The sequence below is a fragment of the Branchiostoma belcheri genome, unplaced genomic scaffold (assembly GCF_001625305.1).
Source record: "Branchiostoma belcheri isolate BF01 breed outbred unplaced genomic scaffold, Haploidv18h27 scaffold168, whole genome shotgun sequence".
Classification (NCBI taxonomy): domain Eukaryota; kingdom Metazoa; phylum Chordata; class Leptocardii; order Amphioxiformes; family Branchiostomatidae; genus Branchiostoma; species Branchiostoma belcheri.
In genome coordinates, this window is record NW_017803135.1 from 287,042 (window position 1) to 303,401 (window position 16,360).

Sequence of the window (16,360 nt, forward strand, 5' to 3'; positions counted from 1 at the left end):
CTGGGGGGGGGGGTTCTTTCGGACGGTATCTGGGGGTAGTTTTATTTGGGAGGGGGAGAATTTGTCGTTATATCAACACTGTGATAAAAGAGTCGACATGTGATGGTGATGATGGTACTACATTGTGCCTAGTGCATACTGCCATAGGTGGTAGTGGAAAGACCGGGGAAAAACAAGACCTGTCGTGTCATCATTGTCAGCTGGTAAGAACGCACCTAGGGATAGGGCTGGTACTGTCCTTGGTGCTGATCATGCCATTCCGTGGGTACCTGGTAGATGTCGCTTCAACACAGTATCGTCACCGGCACTTATCATAAGCAAGAGGTCTGCTAAGTGACATGAGTTCACTGTCTGTCAACATGATGCAATTTTGCGGGTTAATAAAGGCCAGTATTTTAAGCTCTCTACATCTCTGGTTGTAGAACCAGTGACACAATTATAGTGAGTCTTTTGCCTACATGTCAATCAACCACTGCAATGTGTACAAATGTATGTCGAGGAAGCAAATTTTGATGTCACTGTTTGTTAAAGAATGTTAGAAAACTGTGCCAATAAGACTATATCATTCTGGATACAATAGTGACAGATTGCAGAGCTTCGTGTCTTACAGTGCGGTTACATTTGTCGTAGATCGTCGCCCAATTTTGATGTTGCAGAATTTTTTTCAGGCAAGCCGTGACAGAACCAACTACAGACAAGGATCGAAGGCAGCTTTTTCCAACATGAGACTGCATTTTTCAGGATTTCAGTTTCAGAACTATCCCAAGAATGACTTCAATTTGCGATCGTACTAGTACTGTATAATTCCTGATTTTTTCACTGTACTGTTATGTTCACTGTTTTCACTGTCACGTCTGTATTGTGAACTTATCATTACAGTTAACAAATAATTCCTGAATGTTCATGTTCTTTTTCCTGCACCGTGAATATACAGATTGCCGAACATTGTACTGTAAAACCTGTAACACTGTGATATTGTAAAAAAGGGAAACCCTTCACGTTATTGTTGTTGTTTCTTTTACATTTGTTCATAAAGTAAAAGGCAAATGTAACATCAAAAGTTGGCTTCAGGTCTAAACAATAAACACACATTGTGACGTATACTTTATTGTTTGCATAGCGTTGTACTGTAAAACCTGTAAAGATATACTAAAGAAGGGAAACCCTTCACTTAATTGTTGTTGTTTCTTTTACATTTGTTCATAAAGTAAAAGGCAAACGTAACATCAAAAGTCGTTTCAGGCTTTTTAAAGATTAATGTCGAAAAGGTTTTTGCGTATCTTTTGCAAATTAGAAAGTGCTTGAAGAATGGAATCCTCCACCCTCCTTGCCTTTACCTTTGCACACTTGTAATCTGCAATTTGAGAGATCTTCCCAAAGAATCATCCCAAAACACAAGGCCATGATACAGAAAACCCATTAAAGATCCATTCATAACTATAACCTTAGGACTAGTCCTGTCCCCCATGTTGATCATCCGCATCTTTCATCCACCATAACTTCTGTTCATTCATTCATTCATTCATTCATTCATTCATTCATTCACTCACTATCACTCGCTCACTCACTCACTCACTCACACTACTCACTCTCACTACTCATTCACTCACTCATTCACTCTCTCACTCATTCACTCACTCACTCACTCACACTCACTCATTTCATTGAGCTTACTCGGAACTCATATACATGCATGACTTTGTTTCCTTTATTCTTTTTAGTGCTAATCCCTAGATATATTCTAGATATAGAACACAAAGGAATTGTCCAAATGGCTGCCTACTTACAATGAGTGCAAGAAATTCCACCAAAGACAACAAGTATATCTAATAGTCTCCCTACGCAATACACAGTCTTGCAAAGTACATTAATTACCCTTATTATGTAGTAGAAGCTGCTATACTTACATAGTAAGCAATTTGTGACAGAGATAGCTAAGTATTGACATGATATGGCATGACAGATTGGAGATGTTCAGTAGTGTCTCCATAGTTAGCTAAACCTGAGTAATGATTTGCTATAACTACTATTACTAACGGCTTTACTCTACTCGCGGAGGGCACTTTTACATAGTCTGATATTGTTCAGTACTGTTGCCACGTTGGGATGTGCCAGATTGTCCCTATAGGTAACTTTCATCATATTCAACGACTGTTGGTAATAGCTGAGGGCTTTACTGTGATCACCGAGTTTGTGCCAGTAGGTTCCAATGTTGTGTAGTGATGAAGCAATGTCGGGATGTGGCGTTGTTTCACCATACATAGCTTTCCTCATCTTCAGTGACTGTTCGTAATAACTGATAGCTTTCCTCTGATCACCAAGGTCACTCCAACATGCCCCAATGTTGTTTAGTGATGATGCAATGTCGGGATGTGGCGTTGTTTCCCCATAGATAGCTTTCCACATCTTCAGTGACTGTTCGTAATAACTAATAGCTTTCCTCTGATCGCCAAGGTGACTCCAACAGTTACCAATGTTGTTTAGTGATGGAGCAATGTTGGGATGTGGCGTTGTTTCGCCATAGATAGCTTTCATCATCTTCAGTGACTGTTCGTAATAACTGATAGCTTTCCTCTGATCGCCAAGGTGACTCCAACAGTTACCAATGTTGTTTAGTGAAGAAGCAATGTTGGGATGTGGCGTTGTTTCCCCATAGATAGCTTTCATCATCTTCAGTGACTGTTCGTAATAACTGATAGCTTTCCTCCGATCACCAAGGTCACTCCAACAGTTCCCAATGTTGTTTAGTGATGATGCAATGTCGGGATGTGGCGTTGTTTCACCATAGATAGCTTTCTTCATCTTCAGTGACTGTTCGTAATAACTGATAGCTTTCCTCTGATCGCCAAGGTCAATCCAACATGCCCCAATGTTGTTTAGTGATGATGCAATGTTGGGATGTGGCGTTGTTTCACCATAGATAGCTTTCTCCATCTTCAGTGACTGTTCGTAATAACTGATAGCTTTCCTCCGATCGCCTCGGTCACTCCAACATTTCCCAATGTTGTTCAGTGATGATGCAATGTTGGGATGTGGCGTTGTTTCACCATAGATAGCTTTCATCATCTTCAGTGACTGTTCGAAATAACTGATAGCTTTCGTCTGATCACCAAGGTGACTCCAACATGTCCCAATGTTGTTTAGTGATGAGGCAATGTCGGGATGTGGCATTGTTTCGCCATAGATAGCTTTCTTCATCTTCAGTGACTGTTCGTGATAACTGATAGCTTTCCTGTGATCACCAAGGTCACTCCAACATGTCCCAATGTTGTTTAGTGATGATGCAATGTCGGGATGTTGCATTGTTTCGCCATAGATAGCTTTCTTCATCTTCAGTGACTGTTCGTGATAACTGATAGCTTTCCTGTGATCACCAAGGCCATTCCAACAAGTCCCAATGTTTCCAAGTAACGAGTAAAATTCTGGATGCATTTCGGTGCCTGCATAGATATTATTTCCAGCGCTCAGTGCCCGTTCGTAGTAGATCTTCGCTTTCTCATAGTCACCGCGACTGTGTGAGACACTGCCTAACGCCCAAAGTATGTCAAACTCCTTTTCGTCGTCACCACCCGCTTCTTCAAGTGCTGCCTCGAAGTGACGTGTGGATGCTTCTAACTGCAACAGCTGTTTTGTTATTAGACCCCTGGTTTGAGCTGAGTTGTCAAAGATGGCAGTTGGGAATATCTTTGCTGTTCGATTATCCCTTTCAACTGTAACTACAATGCATCTTTTTAATGGAATGGCTGTATAGTAGTACCTGAACAACATTTTAGAGTTTGGTATGTGGAAAACTGACTCAACGATGGTGCCATCTACGTCAAGTTTGTCTAGTTGGACTTTCATCTCCGTGAGAGGAGACAGTCTGTCCTTCTGTCCTCCGTTGGCAAAGTACGTTCTTAACCGTAGCTCCGCTGAGATGCTGATCAGTACAGTCAAGTGGTGGGCTTCTTCGTGACTGATCCGCTGTGTCTTGTGTAACTCTTCTATCATTCCCCACACACTGGAGATCGTGATACCACAGCAAATACTCAACACATCAACGGCCACGCTGGGAAAACGGTAGATTTCCTTTTTCACATCCAGAAGCTGCCCAGTTGGTTCAACGTTTTCTATTTGTCGAATATTATCATTCAGTATTAGCATTGCGGACAACCGTGACAGAACAGGGGAACGGTCTACGCTTTTTTTAACAATGCTTGTATACTCATCTACCAAAGACTTGTCCCCTGTTAAGTAGCTCACCCGTCTGAGGATGTCTGACAGGTGATAGCCTTCCGCCAGGGCGATGTGCAGATGCTGATATTCGGCCAACTCGGCAGGAATCTGAATGAGACTAACTGGAGGTTTGGTTTTGGTTTCATCTCTTCCAAACGGAGTCTTAGAAGCCCATGGCATGAAGCCGTCGAAGGCGAAGCCGCGAGGTGTGACGGAGTCGAAGAACCAGTCTTTCTCTGGGTCTTCTGAGAGAAAGTCGTTTAGTGACGGGATGGCCATGGCTGGGAGGATGGTTTCCCCAAGGTTGATGACTTTGAGATGTAAGTAGTGTGTGAGATTTAGGAAGTACCTCCGTGTATCATCATCATCCTTCCCCTCTTCAATCAGAATGGCGAACTCCAGATCGGAGTACGGCGTCACCAGTTCTGTGGCCTGTGACCCCAACCCGATGAAAGCGTACTTACAGGGTGGAGGTCCTAGTTTGGCAATGCATTCGTCTGTCAGTACTTGGATAAACTCTCGTCTTTCAACTGTGATGCTCTTGAACAAGTTCTTGATTACTTCAGCTCGTTTGATCTCTACCTCTCTCACGACGGGATCGTCTTCATCATACTGATAAGGGTTGTGTTCCTGATGAATTGTTTCGAGCTGAGATTTTGCACGTGCGCGCGAGTTGTGCAGTTCCTTTCTGTGATCTAACGCGCTGCTATACGGACACGGTTCACTGTCAAGGTTACATGTGTTTCTCAGAAATCGCCTTTCTGTTTCTTGCATTTTTGTTACCAAGTTTTGTTTTTCTCCATGTGTTCTGGCCATGGAGGCGTTATACAGAGCTGCCGCCTGTGTGAATTTCCTACCTTCTCCTGTCCGCTTACCTCGCTCGACGTAGACGTCACCCAACCTGTACAGACAGTCGGCTTCTTTGGCCTTGTTGGGTTTACTGCGATCTGTGGGTGGGAATTAAAGATTGTCAGAACTATACGCAATGGTTGTGTTTGAGTATGACAAATGATATTATGGATTTCAAAAGCTATAAACTTGTCTGCCATCTAGTATACAATCTTACTGCTTACGATCAGTAGGAAGAAAAACATTTTTTAACTTTAAGTAATAACTATGATTAGACAATGTTTGCAAAAAAAAACTGTATAACAAACCATGAACAAGTTTCAGAGCGGCTACGAGGTTCTGCTCTGCTGCGTCCAGGTCTCCATTTCCAAAGTCACGGTCTGCTGTCTGGATGTACCTGCGGTAGGATCTGTACAACAAAATGAGTTTTGAGGCAAACTTACATCAATAGGCGTCGCTATTTGACATAGACTATACTGCAAAGAAGATCAAACATCCATTATTAGTATTACATAAAATTAAACTTATCAACGTCACACGTCACAAATTAACGTTCTACACAGTAGAAATTGATAATACATTTCTGCCAAGCAAGATGCTACTAGTAAATGGCCCCTTGTTCATGTTTTATAGTTATTTTGAATCACAAGTAAACATAGAAGCACTAACGTGTCATTGTCAACTTGACCGGTGGTTCCGTCGCTAGAGGGTGCAGCTGAGAGGGCAGAGAAGTGACCCTTTCGTCCTCTAAAGCCTTGTTGTTTCTGCGTGAACCGATAGTAAGATATGATTAACAGGTGGTCATGTAATCCACAAAGAGCTGGTCAAAGGTAAATGAACTGACATGACCCGTGGCAGACCAACGCATGCTGAGAGTATGTTGAATACAGTTTGGGGGGAGGGGGTATAAAATGTGATGATTGGTAGTTTACATTTAACTTTAAGGGAGAAATAAGACATATTCCATCATATTGTTAAGATGTACACATTCAGACCAAAATACACGAATCTTCACAGCTTCTTTCACTATTCTGTCGTCAAAGATTTAGTACAAAGTCCACCATACTTTTGTTCAGAATGACGTTTAAGCAAAGGCGTTAATAAATCAAAATAAGAAGTTGGTATCATTCTAGCGCAAAAAAAGCCCTTGACCTTAAGCGACACGATACGCTTTACGCTTAGCGACACGAAATGCATGACGGCATTTATGGAGCTAAGCAAACCAAGTGGGAACCCGGAAGTCAGCACTGCCAAGTTCCGTCATGCTCAAGTCAAAATAGTTCACTCACCTTGTTCCTTATGGCGATATCTTGCCTGATTTTTGCGGTGTGCAGTAAGCGGTGAACAATGACAACTGTTCCATGAACGTTGTGACACCGCGCCAGTGCCCTGTTGTACAGAGCAGTAGCTCTGGTAAAGTCTCTGGTGTCTCCAGTTTCTGTTCCTCTTTTCAGGTACACGTCACCCAGACTCTTGATCGCTTCTGTTTCTAACATGCTGTCGTCTTTTACTATCGCCTCTACCATCACCTGTGCGTATCCAACCAGCAAAGAGTCTGTGTTGCCTCCGGTAGCCCGTCTCTTGTCCAGATCTTGGAACTTTGCCGCTACCTTTGCAGGTGTAGTCGTCTCCGTGTCTTCAGTTAGCTGTTCCTTACCCTGTGACGACAGCCCTTGTACAAGCCTCTCCGTGTAGTGGTAGCGGTGTTTTATACCATCTGCCTGTTCTTCATGGTAACACCGCACCATAGCAGCAATGTAAAACGCCAAGGCCGTGTTGAACTTCCCCACGTCCTTCCCGAGTCTTCCCTTCTCCACGTTCACGTCGCCCAGAGTTTTGAGCAGCTCCACTTCCGCCAGCCTGTCCGTGTCGGCCATGGCGTCCACCAGGGCACGGAGGTAGCCTGTCTCCGCCCGGGCTAGTCCGTACCTCCTGCCCTTCTCGTCCGCCTCACGGAGTTTCTCACACACCCGCAACATGGCGACCCTCCGCTGAGAGAACGTCTGTAAAACTGTTCCCCGTTCCCCGTGTTGGCTTTATGCGCGTGACTCGAGCAAACACAGGTCTGGACAAACATCCCGTGTCAGCATTACATCATCCGCCAGCCGATAACAAAGTTCAAAAGTCCAGTACTCCTACTAAAACATCGCGTAAGCATGTCAGGTAGCGTGTTGTATCAGTTGGTTTAATGTTATGTTATTTATTTCTCCGCACGGAGTTTCTCACAAATCCACAGCGTTTTTTCTTTATATCCCAACATTTCATGACTAAACATGGTGACGGCACACAGTTAAGTTATAACTTATCTTATGCCGCCACCAATGCACAGGAAGAAAAGGACTGAAAAATACTCATTTTTACATGAGTTAAGTGAGGAAAGTCGTGTTAAGTGCATTTCCCAAGAGCACAATATAGGTGGCATGTCAGGACTCGGACCCGGGACCTCTTGGTTCTAAGTCGAGCACATACGCCGCACTACCCCGCATTGTTTTACCTCTGCTTATATGTGGTAATGAAAATATTGTGGAAAAACAAGGACTTTCATGTCATCATTGTCTGCTGGTAAGAACGCACATAAGGGTAGGGCTGGTGCTGTCCTTGGTGCTGATCATGTCATTCCACAGGCACCTGCTAGATGGCGCTTTCACACACTATAGCTCCTTTTAGATCGACACAAGTCACGGCAGATGTGGCAGTTATTAATCCTCAACAGTCCCCAATTGACAGCTATGGGGGCGGCTAAAATGAAACTTCATGCAACTTTATTTGAATAACCATTAACATTAATAAAAATCATACGAAAATTTTCAATATCTGCTTGCCTATTACAACTGACCAGGGATCTTAACAATTCAGAAATAAGGAGACAACGAAGACACATTTTAATCTGCAAGACATTGTTTTAATCACAAAACGTTTGACTGTCTGAAGTCTGTCTATCCTCTCAGTTCAGTCCAGGGCCCTAAGAGGACCATGGTCTTATAGGCGAGGAAGAAACGTTCTAGCTTCACTAAATACTGTATTTTTGGAACTTCGATGGGTTGCTACTTTTTCAGGCAAAGGTCTGTCTGTGATTGTCATAAACGGCTTAACATTTCAGTCAGAATGCTTGGCTTAGTTTGAGTTTCTAGCCAGCTCGGGTTTTGCCGTTGCTCTCTACAGGCATGTGACGAGGGTAGCCCAGTTGCAGAAGCCCAGGTTCTGGTCGAAGTGCTTTGAGCACATGCTCTGACCAGAGGTCATAGCAAATATCTCAGAAATTCAGAAACAAGAAGACGACAAGGCCACATCTTAAGTTGCAAGACATCATTTTAATCACATTTTACAGTCTGAAGTCCAGGCCCACAAGAGGACCATGGCCTTATAGGCAAAGTACTGGATTTACTAAATATTGTATTTTTGCAAATTCAATAGACCCCTTTTACAACAAAGCTACGTCTTTGATTGTGGTAGGCGGTTTGACTTTTCAGTCGGACTGTTTGGCTTAGTTTGGGTTCCCGGCGTTGCCATCTACAGGCATGTGACGAGGTTGGCCCAGTTGCAGTAGCCACCAGTCTGGTCGAAGTGCAGCCCGGCTGGGCAGGTGTTGATGCCGTCATACTGCAGGCCGCCCTCCGCGCAGGTGAAGAACTTGGAGCAGTCGTCGGGGTGTTGGTACACGCCGGCCGGCTTCCCCGTGCAGCGCGACTCTGGGGTGGACGAAAGGTAGAAATAGTTCTCAGTTACATTTTTAAAGTTAAAACTTTTGGTCCAACACAAAAAATTCTCTCACTCTGGTCTTCCTCAGTAGACTTACCCTTAGACAGGGTCAGTCTACTGAGGAAGACCAGAGTGACTGGTCGAGAGCTTTAGGTGAGAGAATTTTTTGTGTTAGACCAAAAGTTTTAACTTTAAACATGTAACTACCAACACAGATGAACTTTCATGATAGTTCGCAGGCTGTGTTAAATCTCTCGCTGCCAGTGGCTGATCGGGCCCCCACTCCGAGAGCTTATGACCTTACATCTCTACATCTCGGCCTGTGGTACGCAGCCTCTCGCTGTCAGGGGCTGGTTGGGCCTTGTACACTAGACCTTGTTCCATGGATATACCTCTAGTAGATCAAGAGAACCATTCCCAGAAGTACTAAGCCCAATTCGTATTCCAGATATGAAATTATAATGCACTGTTTAAAAGCAAAGCAAGGGCCACAAAGCATGTCTTTGAATCATTTGAGGGTGCAATTGATTAATTATCCCAAGTGTAGGTTTACTTCATCACTTTAGCGATGTATATTTGAGCTTTAACTCTATTTAGCCCGGGGGGGGGGGCTTTGAGGCCTGCGCAAACTTTCATGTCAGATAGCGCATGAACGGCTTGCGCTAGAACCATCAAATTTGGTGACTTCTAAAATATATTTGGGAACAATTTCATCTTAATTAGATGATTTAATGAATTTTCGTGTTGCCATGGCAACGGGTATCTGACGGGCAGTTTTTGGAAAATTCAGTAATTTTGGTTTAAACGGCCACTGACTTAGTAAACTTTAATATTCCATCTTAGACACTTTTTGTTAAAGTTTGGTTTTATTCCTCTTAGTTTTCCGGAAAACTTTTTTTTGACGGTTTTGCCCCAAAAATCACAGACATGACGTCATGAAGCCCGGTCTGAATAGGGCTATGCAATACACTCAGACAGAACGTTACTGTCAAATGAAGGACGTCCATCCACATCAAGGATTGTGAACAGAGGGAATAAATAATAATAATAATAACCTTTATTGTACATTCATGCCCTACCGGGCTAAGTACAGGCGAACAGATGAAATGGGTAATATATGTTTGTTGTACAAACAGCTCTAAATCTACTCTAATAAAGAAGTTCGGCTTCTTTTCGTTTCTTTGTGATGTTAAGAATATAATTTGAAATGGGTTTGTATAATACAGGATGATCAAAGCGCATAAGAAAGATAATTTTTTTTCAATATAAGGCAAGTATTGGAAGTATGGAAACGAAAGAACCCACCGACGGCTAGAGCCACGGACTGAGCGTCCACTCCGCTGCCGCGAGAGGTGTAGGTATTGTCCTCTACCTGGCACCAGTACCTGGAGTTGTTTGAAAATAAAACAGCAATTTTGAAAACAAATGTGAAAAACAACAACAACAGGAATGACTCGGATGACAGTGTTCATCATGTACAAAATAATAACCCCTTTAAGAATAGATTCTAATCGGCTAGGCTGTATTTTATTGGAGTGAAGTGCAGTGAAGTGAGGAAAGCCGCGTAGAGTGTCTTTTCCAAGGGCACAAGATTAGTGACATCGGGCAGTACATATCGGGCAGGATTCAAACCCAAGACCTCTGGGTTCTGAGTTTAACACTCTGTCGTTGGGCTACACATTATAATTTTCACCACCACATGTCCTACACGTTTTAAAAAACAATGGTAGCATATACATTCATAATACAAAATAAGTCCTAAAATGGGTGAAAGGCACTACTAACCTAAATATCTAAATGCCATTGGGTATTTTTTTCCCAAACACTACACACACACATGCAGGTCTGTGCGACTTCCAGGGTCTAACACACCACATACCTGCGATTGTCCTCCCGCCTGGTTGCTGCGATCTTCAGTGTGCCGGCCGCCAGCTCGAAGTGGCCCTGGAAGGACGGGGTGACGGTGGCGGTACCTCCATGGCACTGGTGGCTCATGCACGCAGTCTCGGTGGCGATCAACTCCTCTGTAGCCGCCCAGGTGTTGTCAAAGGACACCTTAATCAAAGGAAGAATAAAGTTATTATTTTTAGCCTCTACCAGGCTTCAGAAGCGGCTGGAAAAAAGTAATTAAACAAATGTCATACACGCCAGGGGAGTTAGTCCACCAAAGTACGTACATACTCCTTAATTAGCGGACCAACTCCCCTGGCATGTTTTCCGCCGTCTATGTGGTCAAATTGTACCCTTTACAGCCACTTCTGAAGCCTGATAGGGTTAGTATGTTTTACGGGGAAGCGTATCCACGCAGAGGTTTGGGCTATTATTAGACCTTTTTTATCGGGGTTTCTTTCTTGCACTGGAATTTTTTCGCAGTTCGTTGGGTTGGGTAAAAAAAAACTTGGAGAGTAGGGAAGCTACAATGAGATCGTGCTGCAGGCGAACAGGCTCATTTTCCCACAGCGCGGCAGAGCGATCTCGCGGCAAATACCTTTGGATTTGGTGATTCTGTAAGACTATTTACGTCAAGGAAGCACCTCTGCCTCGGCAGAATGTCACAGGCTGGCCTCCAGGCCATGTCTCACCGTGAACAAATACTTGGTGACGAAGAGAATGTACTAAATCTACTTAGACTGGCATCCAGGCTAGCATGTGATATGTGACATATGTCTCACTGTGAACCAGGACTTGGTGCTTGTCCAGTGGCAGTCGTCGCACTCGCACGGCAGCACCACCTCGTCTCCCTCGTACACCTGTCTCTGGGCGGGCACGCGCACCTCGACATGCCCTGGCCGTCCCGCTCCCTGGTCCTGCTGCACGAACGGATCTGGGGAGAGGGCATAATAGATGAACTTTTGTTGCTAGCTGCCACCGCGCCGCGTGCCTGCGAAAGCTGGTGTGTTATAACAAGGAGCTTTCCTTTGTTACACCAGAGTAGGGAAGCTACAATGAGATCGTGCTGCAGCCAGATTCTGGGCGGGAACGCGCAGCTCGACATGTCCCGGCCGTCCCGTACCCTGGTCCTGCTGCACGTTCGGATCTGAGGGGAGGGCAAGATGGAAGGCCTTTGTTGGACGACATGTTGTAGCAGACACACACACACACACACACACACACACACACACACACACACACACACACAAACACAAACATATCTTACCTTGGTGCTGAACGCCATCCACACACGCACAGGCATGCACGCACGCACGCACGCACGCACGACACACACACACACACACACACACACACACACACACACACACACTCACACACAAACACACACACACGCACACACACACTCACACTAAAACACACACACACACATAAACTCACATACACAGACAGAGTTCGAACGCGTTTCACGTGTGCTCAATGCACCGCTTTCAAAAACCGCTTTTGAATACCGGATTCGGACTAGCTTACCATTTTGTTTATAGACCAAATTTTGGCAAATTTCGCATTGTACATCTACGTACATGGTAAAAGTAGTACCGACCTATGACCGTGAGCAGGACGGACTTGGAGTCCATGCCGAGCTGGTTGTGTTGGTCGGAGTCGAACACGGCGCACCAGTAGCGGCCATTGTCCGCCACCGTCACCCCGCGGAGCGTCAGGGTGGCCTCGGCGGGGTTCTCCAGGGTTACCCGCCCGGTGTAGTCCCCGTAACCCTCCGGTACCTGCACCGCGCCTTGGTACGACAAGGAGAAGATCTTGGTGGCAGTAGAGATGCCGGCGTCTCCCTGAAACACATGGAAAGTGTCACTTACCAATGATCGTGAATGCCAGATTTGAGCAGCTACGATGTAGATGGTGATAAATGCCAACTATAGGCTGTATTTTGCAGGACACAATCACGACTGTCCCAAGAATACCGTCCGTTTGTGACGGTACGTTTTTGATCGTACGAAAATCGTACGACAACCGTACAACAACCGTACGACAAACGTACGACAATCGTACGACAATCTTACCACAATCGTACCACAATCTTACGACAATCGAACCACAACCGTACGACAACCGTACCACAATTGAACGGCAATCGTATCACAATCGTACGACAATCTTACCACAATCATACGACAATCGCACGACAATGGTACGTCGATCTTACGACGAATGACGCGACTGCGCCGTCAGTTGGAAGACTCTCACCTTGTACCAGTTGATGGTCGGCTTCAGTCCAGAGGCCGCATCCGGGATACTGTAGGTGCAGGGCAGTTTTGCGTCACTTCCGGCGTTGGCCGTCACTTCCGGGCTTGGCACTGTCACCGTCATGATTCGAACTGAAGATCTCCAAGTAGCTCCTACGGTGGTAAAGACAGGAACAATAAAAAAAGTTAGTCTCCACCAGACACACCATATAGTGGAATTTGGCAAAAAAAGGTAAATAATAAAGGTAATAAAGGGAGACGCGATAAGGGTAACTGCGTGAAACTGCATGACTTCTGTGCTGGCCAAACTTCTCTTCGCAACCAATTATTCTCCGTATTTGGCTAGATATTATAATGTTTGAGGCCCCGTTGTTAGTCTGGTTGAGACTAAAAACAAGGTAATCAAGAGAATTGCCTTGTAATAAACTAATAACAATATGGGATCTTCAGTGGGAACATTTTACGACATAGTGTTGTACAACGACTCATCAGAAATTATTTGTAAACTTGAAACACCATCAACTACAGTATATTCACACACATTTACTCCTTAAATTAAGCATGTCTTTTTTAAAAGAAAAAGAAGACCTGACCTGCCAGTGTCACTGTTAGGACGATACACAGGGCAAGGGGTGTGAACGTCGCCATCTTCTGGATTTTCTGAAACCTGTATGAATAAATACTGTCATTTGTAACTATCATATAACCCAATAAGTTAGAATTTAGTGTTTAGTAGTTATAGTCACACCCATATAATAGTGTTATCCGTTGTCCATTCTTTATCTTCATTTTACATGTATTTGTAATGTCCAGGCAAGAACTTGCAATAAATTTCTCCCCTATATCCAGAACCGTGTCTGTCTAGTTCTATGCGTGAATTGGTTAGGGTTAGGATCAGGCACGGTTCTGGATATTAGTCTCTGTGTATCCAAGACCGTAGATGCGCCTATGCACGGTTCTGGATAAGCGTGGACTGTCCAGAACCGTGTCTTGTTAAAGAAAATGGTGTCTTCGATCCTTGTCAACGGTTGGTTCTGTCACAGCCTTAGCTTCTTAAAATCTCTTCTTCTTTCTTCTTTGGCAGTTCAGTAAAAACTCTACGACATCAAAATCTTACGGTGATCTTGGACGAATGTGACCTTCGCAGCGTTTCGAGAAAGGCCGTGTGAACCTCACAATTTATATAGCAGAAACAACGACAGAACGTATATCGCAATCTAGCCTATACCAGGCTTCAGAGGTGGCAGGAAAGAGTAGATATTGACCAAACAGATAACATGCCAGGGGAGTATAGTTTGCTGCTCCCTGTACTTCTTTAACGGACCGACTCCCCTGCCATGTTATCTCTCTATCTAGCCAATTTCTACTCTTTCCAGCCGCCACTTAAGCTTGGTAGAGGCAAATTGCAATCAACTATCCAGCTACGACTATTGTATACAGAACTATACATTTCCGACTGGAGACAACGCAGGTAACTCGACATCTAGAAACAGTGGACAACTTACCTTCAGTGATCGGCCTTTGACTTCATCAAATGTGTTAATTTACTCTCAGTGTTCAGTGTCTTATATACTCCAACTCACGTGACATATGACGTAAGGGTGTTCTTGCATCACTCTAATCCTGGCTACTGTAAATCGCGAAACTTTCGCGACGGTTTTATTTTCGCGATGAATTCCCCACCGCGAATTTACAATGCCGCGAATATATCTTACCTATATGACTTTTGTACTACAAAGAATTTTTTCAACCGCGAATTTAGAACACCGCGAAATCTTCCATCGCGAAATTAAGTCACAGCGAAAGTTTCACGATATACAGTAACTGGATATGTTAATCTAATAAAGTAATATTTGGCAACAACAAGGAGCATGTGACTCATATGTAACATATGTTCATGATACTGTCGAGTTCGGTATATTTGTCCAACACTCATCATTCGTGCGTAGCTTCAGAACAGATGAATGTTGTTTGATTTATAATTCAACGGGGATGAAAAATAGGAAACAAGCAATTTTGTCCAACAAGTGGCAGGATATTGGCAGGACGGCTGTCAAGCATCTGCAAATGTCAAACTGTTGTTTGATGTCAAATACTACATTCTGAGCTGACGACTTGGTGTGACTTTGTGTAAGCTGTTTGGAATTCTGGCGAATTTTAATAAAAGGATCTCAGGGACACTCCTTTGGTAGACAAAATAAATCAAAAGTCATTTTTTTGTATCACTGCACCGGTCTTTCATAGTAAACATATCTGACGACGGTTTGAAGTTATCGCTTACCTAAATACCATAGCTACTAACCACCGTCTTGCCTTATAATTATTATTTATACATGTGACGCTACCGCGGAAAAAATGGTAGATAGTGCTATCTCTGCTTAGTACTCAGCATTTGGGAAAAAGTATATATGTTACACATGTAGTTCAACATACACCACTACCAGTGCACTAGCCACCCTGCTGTAGTAATTTCACATAGATGTGCAATACTGTCATATCACTAGTCATGCTTCATCTTTCCTAAACCTTATCTGTAAAAAGTCAGAAGGTTTGCTTGGTACAAAATAATGTAATAATGTACGTGAGGGATCGACCGTTGTAAGTTTGTACGTAAACTCTTTGCAATTCAGAGAGTCTCATCCCTGCTGTAATAAGGTTTGCTTTTTGGTGTCACGAATAAAGAATTTTCATTTCATACGTGGCCCAAGAACTATTAAAACCGAGATGGGCGCCGCCCTATACACCGTATGGTGTGGGAAGGACTTTGCTATCTATTTTACTGCCCATCCTTATGCTATGGCCGATGATTCATTGCAAGCATGGCAGAAATTGCTGAATGGATTTTACTGTAACCATTCTCAACTGTTTAGATGACTGTTGATGATTCATATTGTAATCCGTCAGAAGCAAATAATATTCCGTCATTTAAGTGTTGATTACACAAAATAACCCGTGCTAATCAAGACATCTGGTGGCCGGTCAGGATGTAATTATGATTGATCTGTCTGTTTGACAGACACTTCAACGATGTCCTGTAGGCAAATTGTTGTCTTTCTGATTTCAGTCTTGACAAAAAGTAAGGATTTCGGCTGTGATGCAACAAATATAGTTGAACAGTGTGAAACTGGCATCCATTAGCATTAGACAAACTGGGGAAGAGACAAATATTTCATCCGATCGTTTCAGTTGAAAATAGCCCCCTAAAGATGCATAGAATCGCGTTTCAAAGTCAAATTGAAAGTATTAGGGCCTTGCTAGCAGTCGACATAAAAGGGCGAAGACCCTTGTAAACGTTATTTTAAACGTTAGAGATTTTTTCTAGGGTCGCTCGGCAACCTGAAATTTGACATTTTCCTGGGCCTAAACACGTCATTCATAGTACTTACCGGTAGTCAGAACAGCAGTTACGTGAAAAAGATAAATTACATCAAGAAAACTCGACTTCT

The 16,360-nt window shown here is 43.7% G+C and overlaps 2 protein-coding genes across 2 annotated transcripts; both read right to left on the reverse strand.

The window, feature by feature from the left end:
• Positions 1–1,895: 1,895 nt before the first annotated feature.
• LOC109466486 lies at positions 1,896–7,081 on the reverse strand. Its single transcript, XM_019764207.1, has 6 exons — positions 6,354–7,081; positions 5,730–5,828; positions 5,508–5,521; positions 5,373–5,473; positions 2,261–5,162; positions 1,896–2,122 (listed from the first exon to the last, which is right to left on the reverse strand). The coding sequence occupies exons 1-6, from the start codon at positions 7,041–7,043 to the stop codon at positions 2,047–2,049; spliced, it is 3,882 nt and encodes a 1,293-aa protein (XP_019619766.1). The 5' UTR covers positions 7,044–7,081; the 3' UTR covers positions 1,896–2,046.
• Positions 7,082–8,355: 1,274 nt separating this feature from the next.
• LOC109466491 lies at positions 8,356–14,481 on the reverse strand. The gene is made up of 8 exons (XM_019764212.1): positions 14,420–14,481; positions 13,508–13,581; positions 12,916–13,067; positions 12,257–12,500; positions 11,436–11,587; positions 10,643–10,818; positions 10,069–10,148; positions 8,356–8,753 (listed from the first exon to the last, which is right to left on the reverse strand). The coding sequence occupies exons 2-8, from the start codon at positions 13,560–13,562 to the stop codon at positions 8,575–8,577; spliced, it is 1,038 nt and encodes a 345-aa protein (XP_019619771.1). The 5' UTR covers positions 13,563–13,581; positions 14,420–14,481; the 3' UTR covers positions 8,356–8,574.
• Between the last annotated feature and the right edge of the window lie 1,879 nt (positions 14,482–16,360).

Coding starts and splice junctions, on each gene's coding strand:
- LOC109466491 (XM_019764212.1), bottom strand. CDS start 13,562: ATGGCGACGTTCACACCCCTTGCCCTGTGTATCGTCCTAACAGTGACA. Junction 13,068..13,507: donor CCTAACAGTGACACTGGCAG/GTCAGGTCTTCT, acceptor TTACCACCGTAG/GAGCTACTTGGAGATCTTCA. Junction 11,588..12,256: donor CGTCCTGCTCACGGTCATAG/GTCGGTACTACT, acceptor CCCTCTCCCCAG/ATCCGTTCGTGCAGCAGGAC.
- LOC109466486 (XM_019764207.1), bottom strand. CDS start 7,043: ATGTTGCGGGTGTGTGAGAAACTCCGTGAGGCGGACGAGAAGGGCAGG. Junction 5,163..5,372: donor CGCTCTGAAACTTGTTCATG/GTTTGTTATACA, acceptor TCCCACCCACAG/ATCGCAGTAAACCCAACAAG. Junction 2,123..2,260: donor CTGAAGATGAGGAAAGCTAT/GTATGGTGAAAC, acceptor AGTTACCTATAG/GGACAATCTGGCACATCCCA.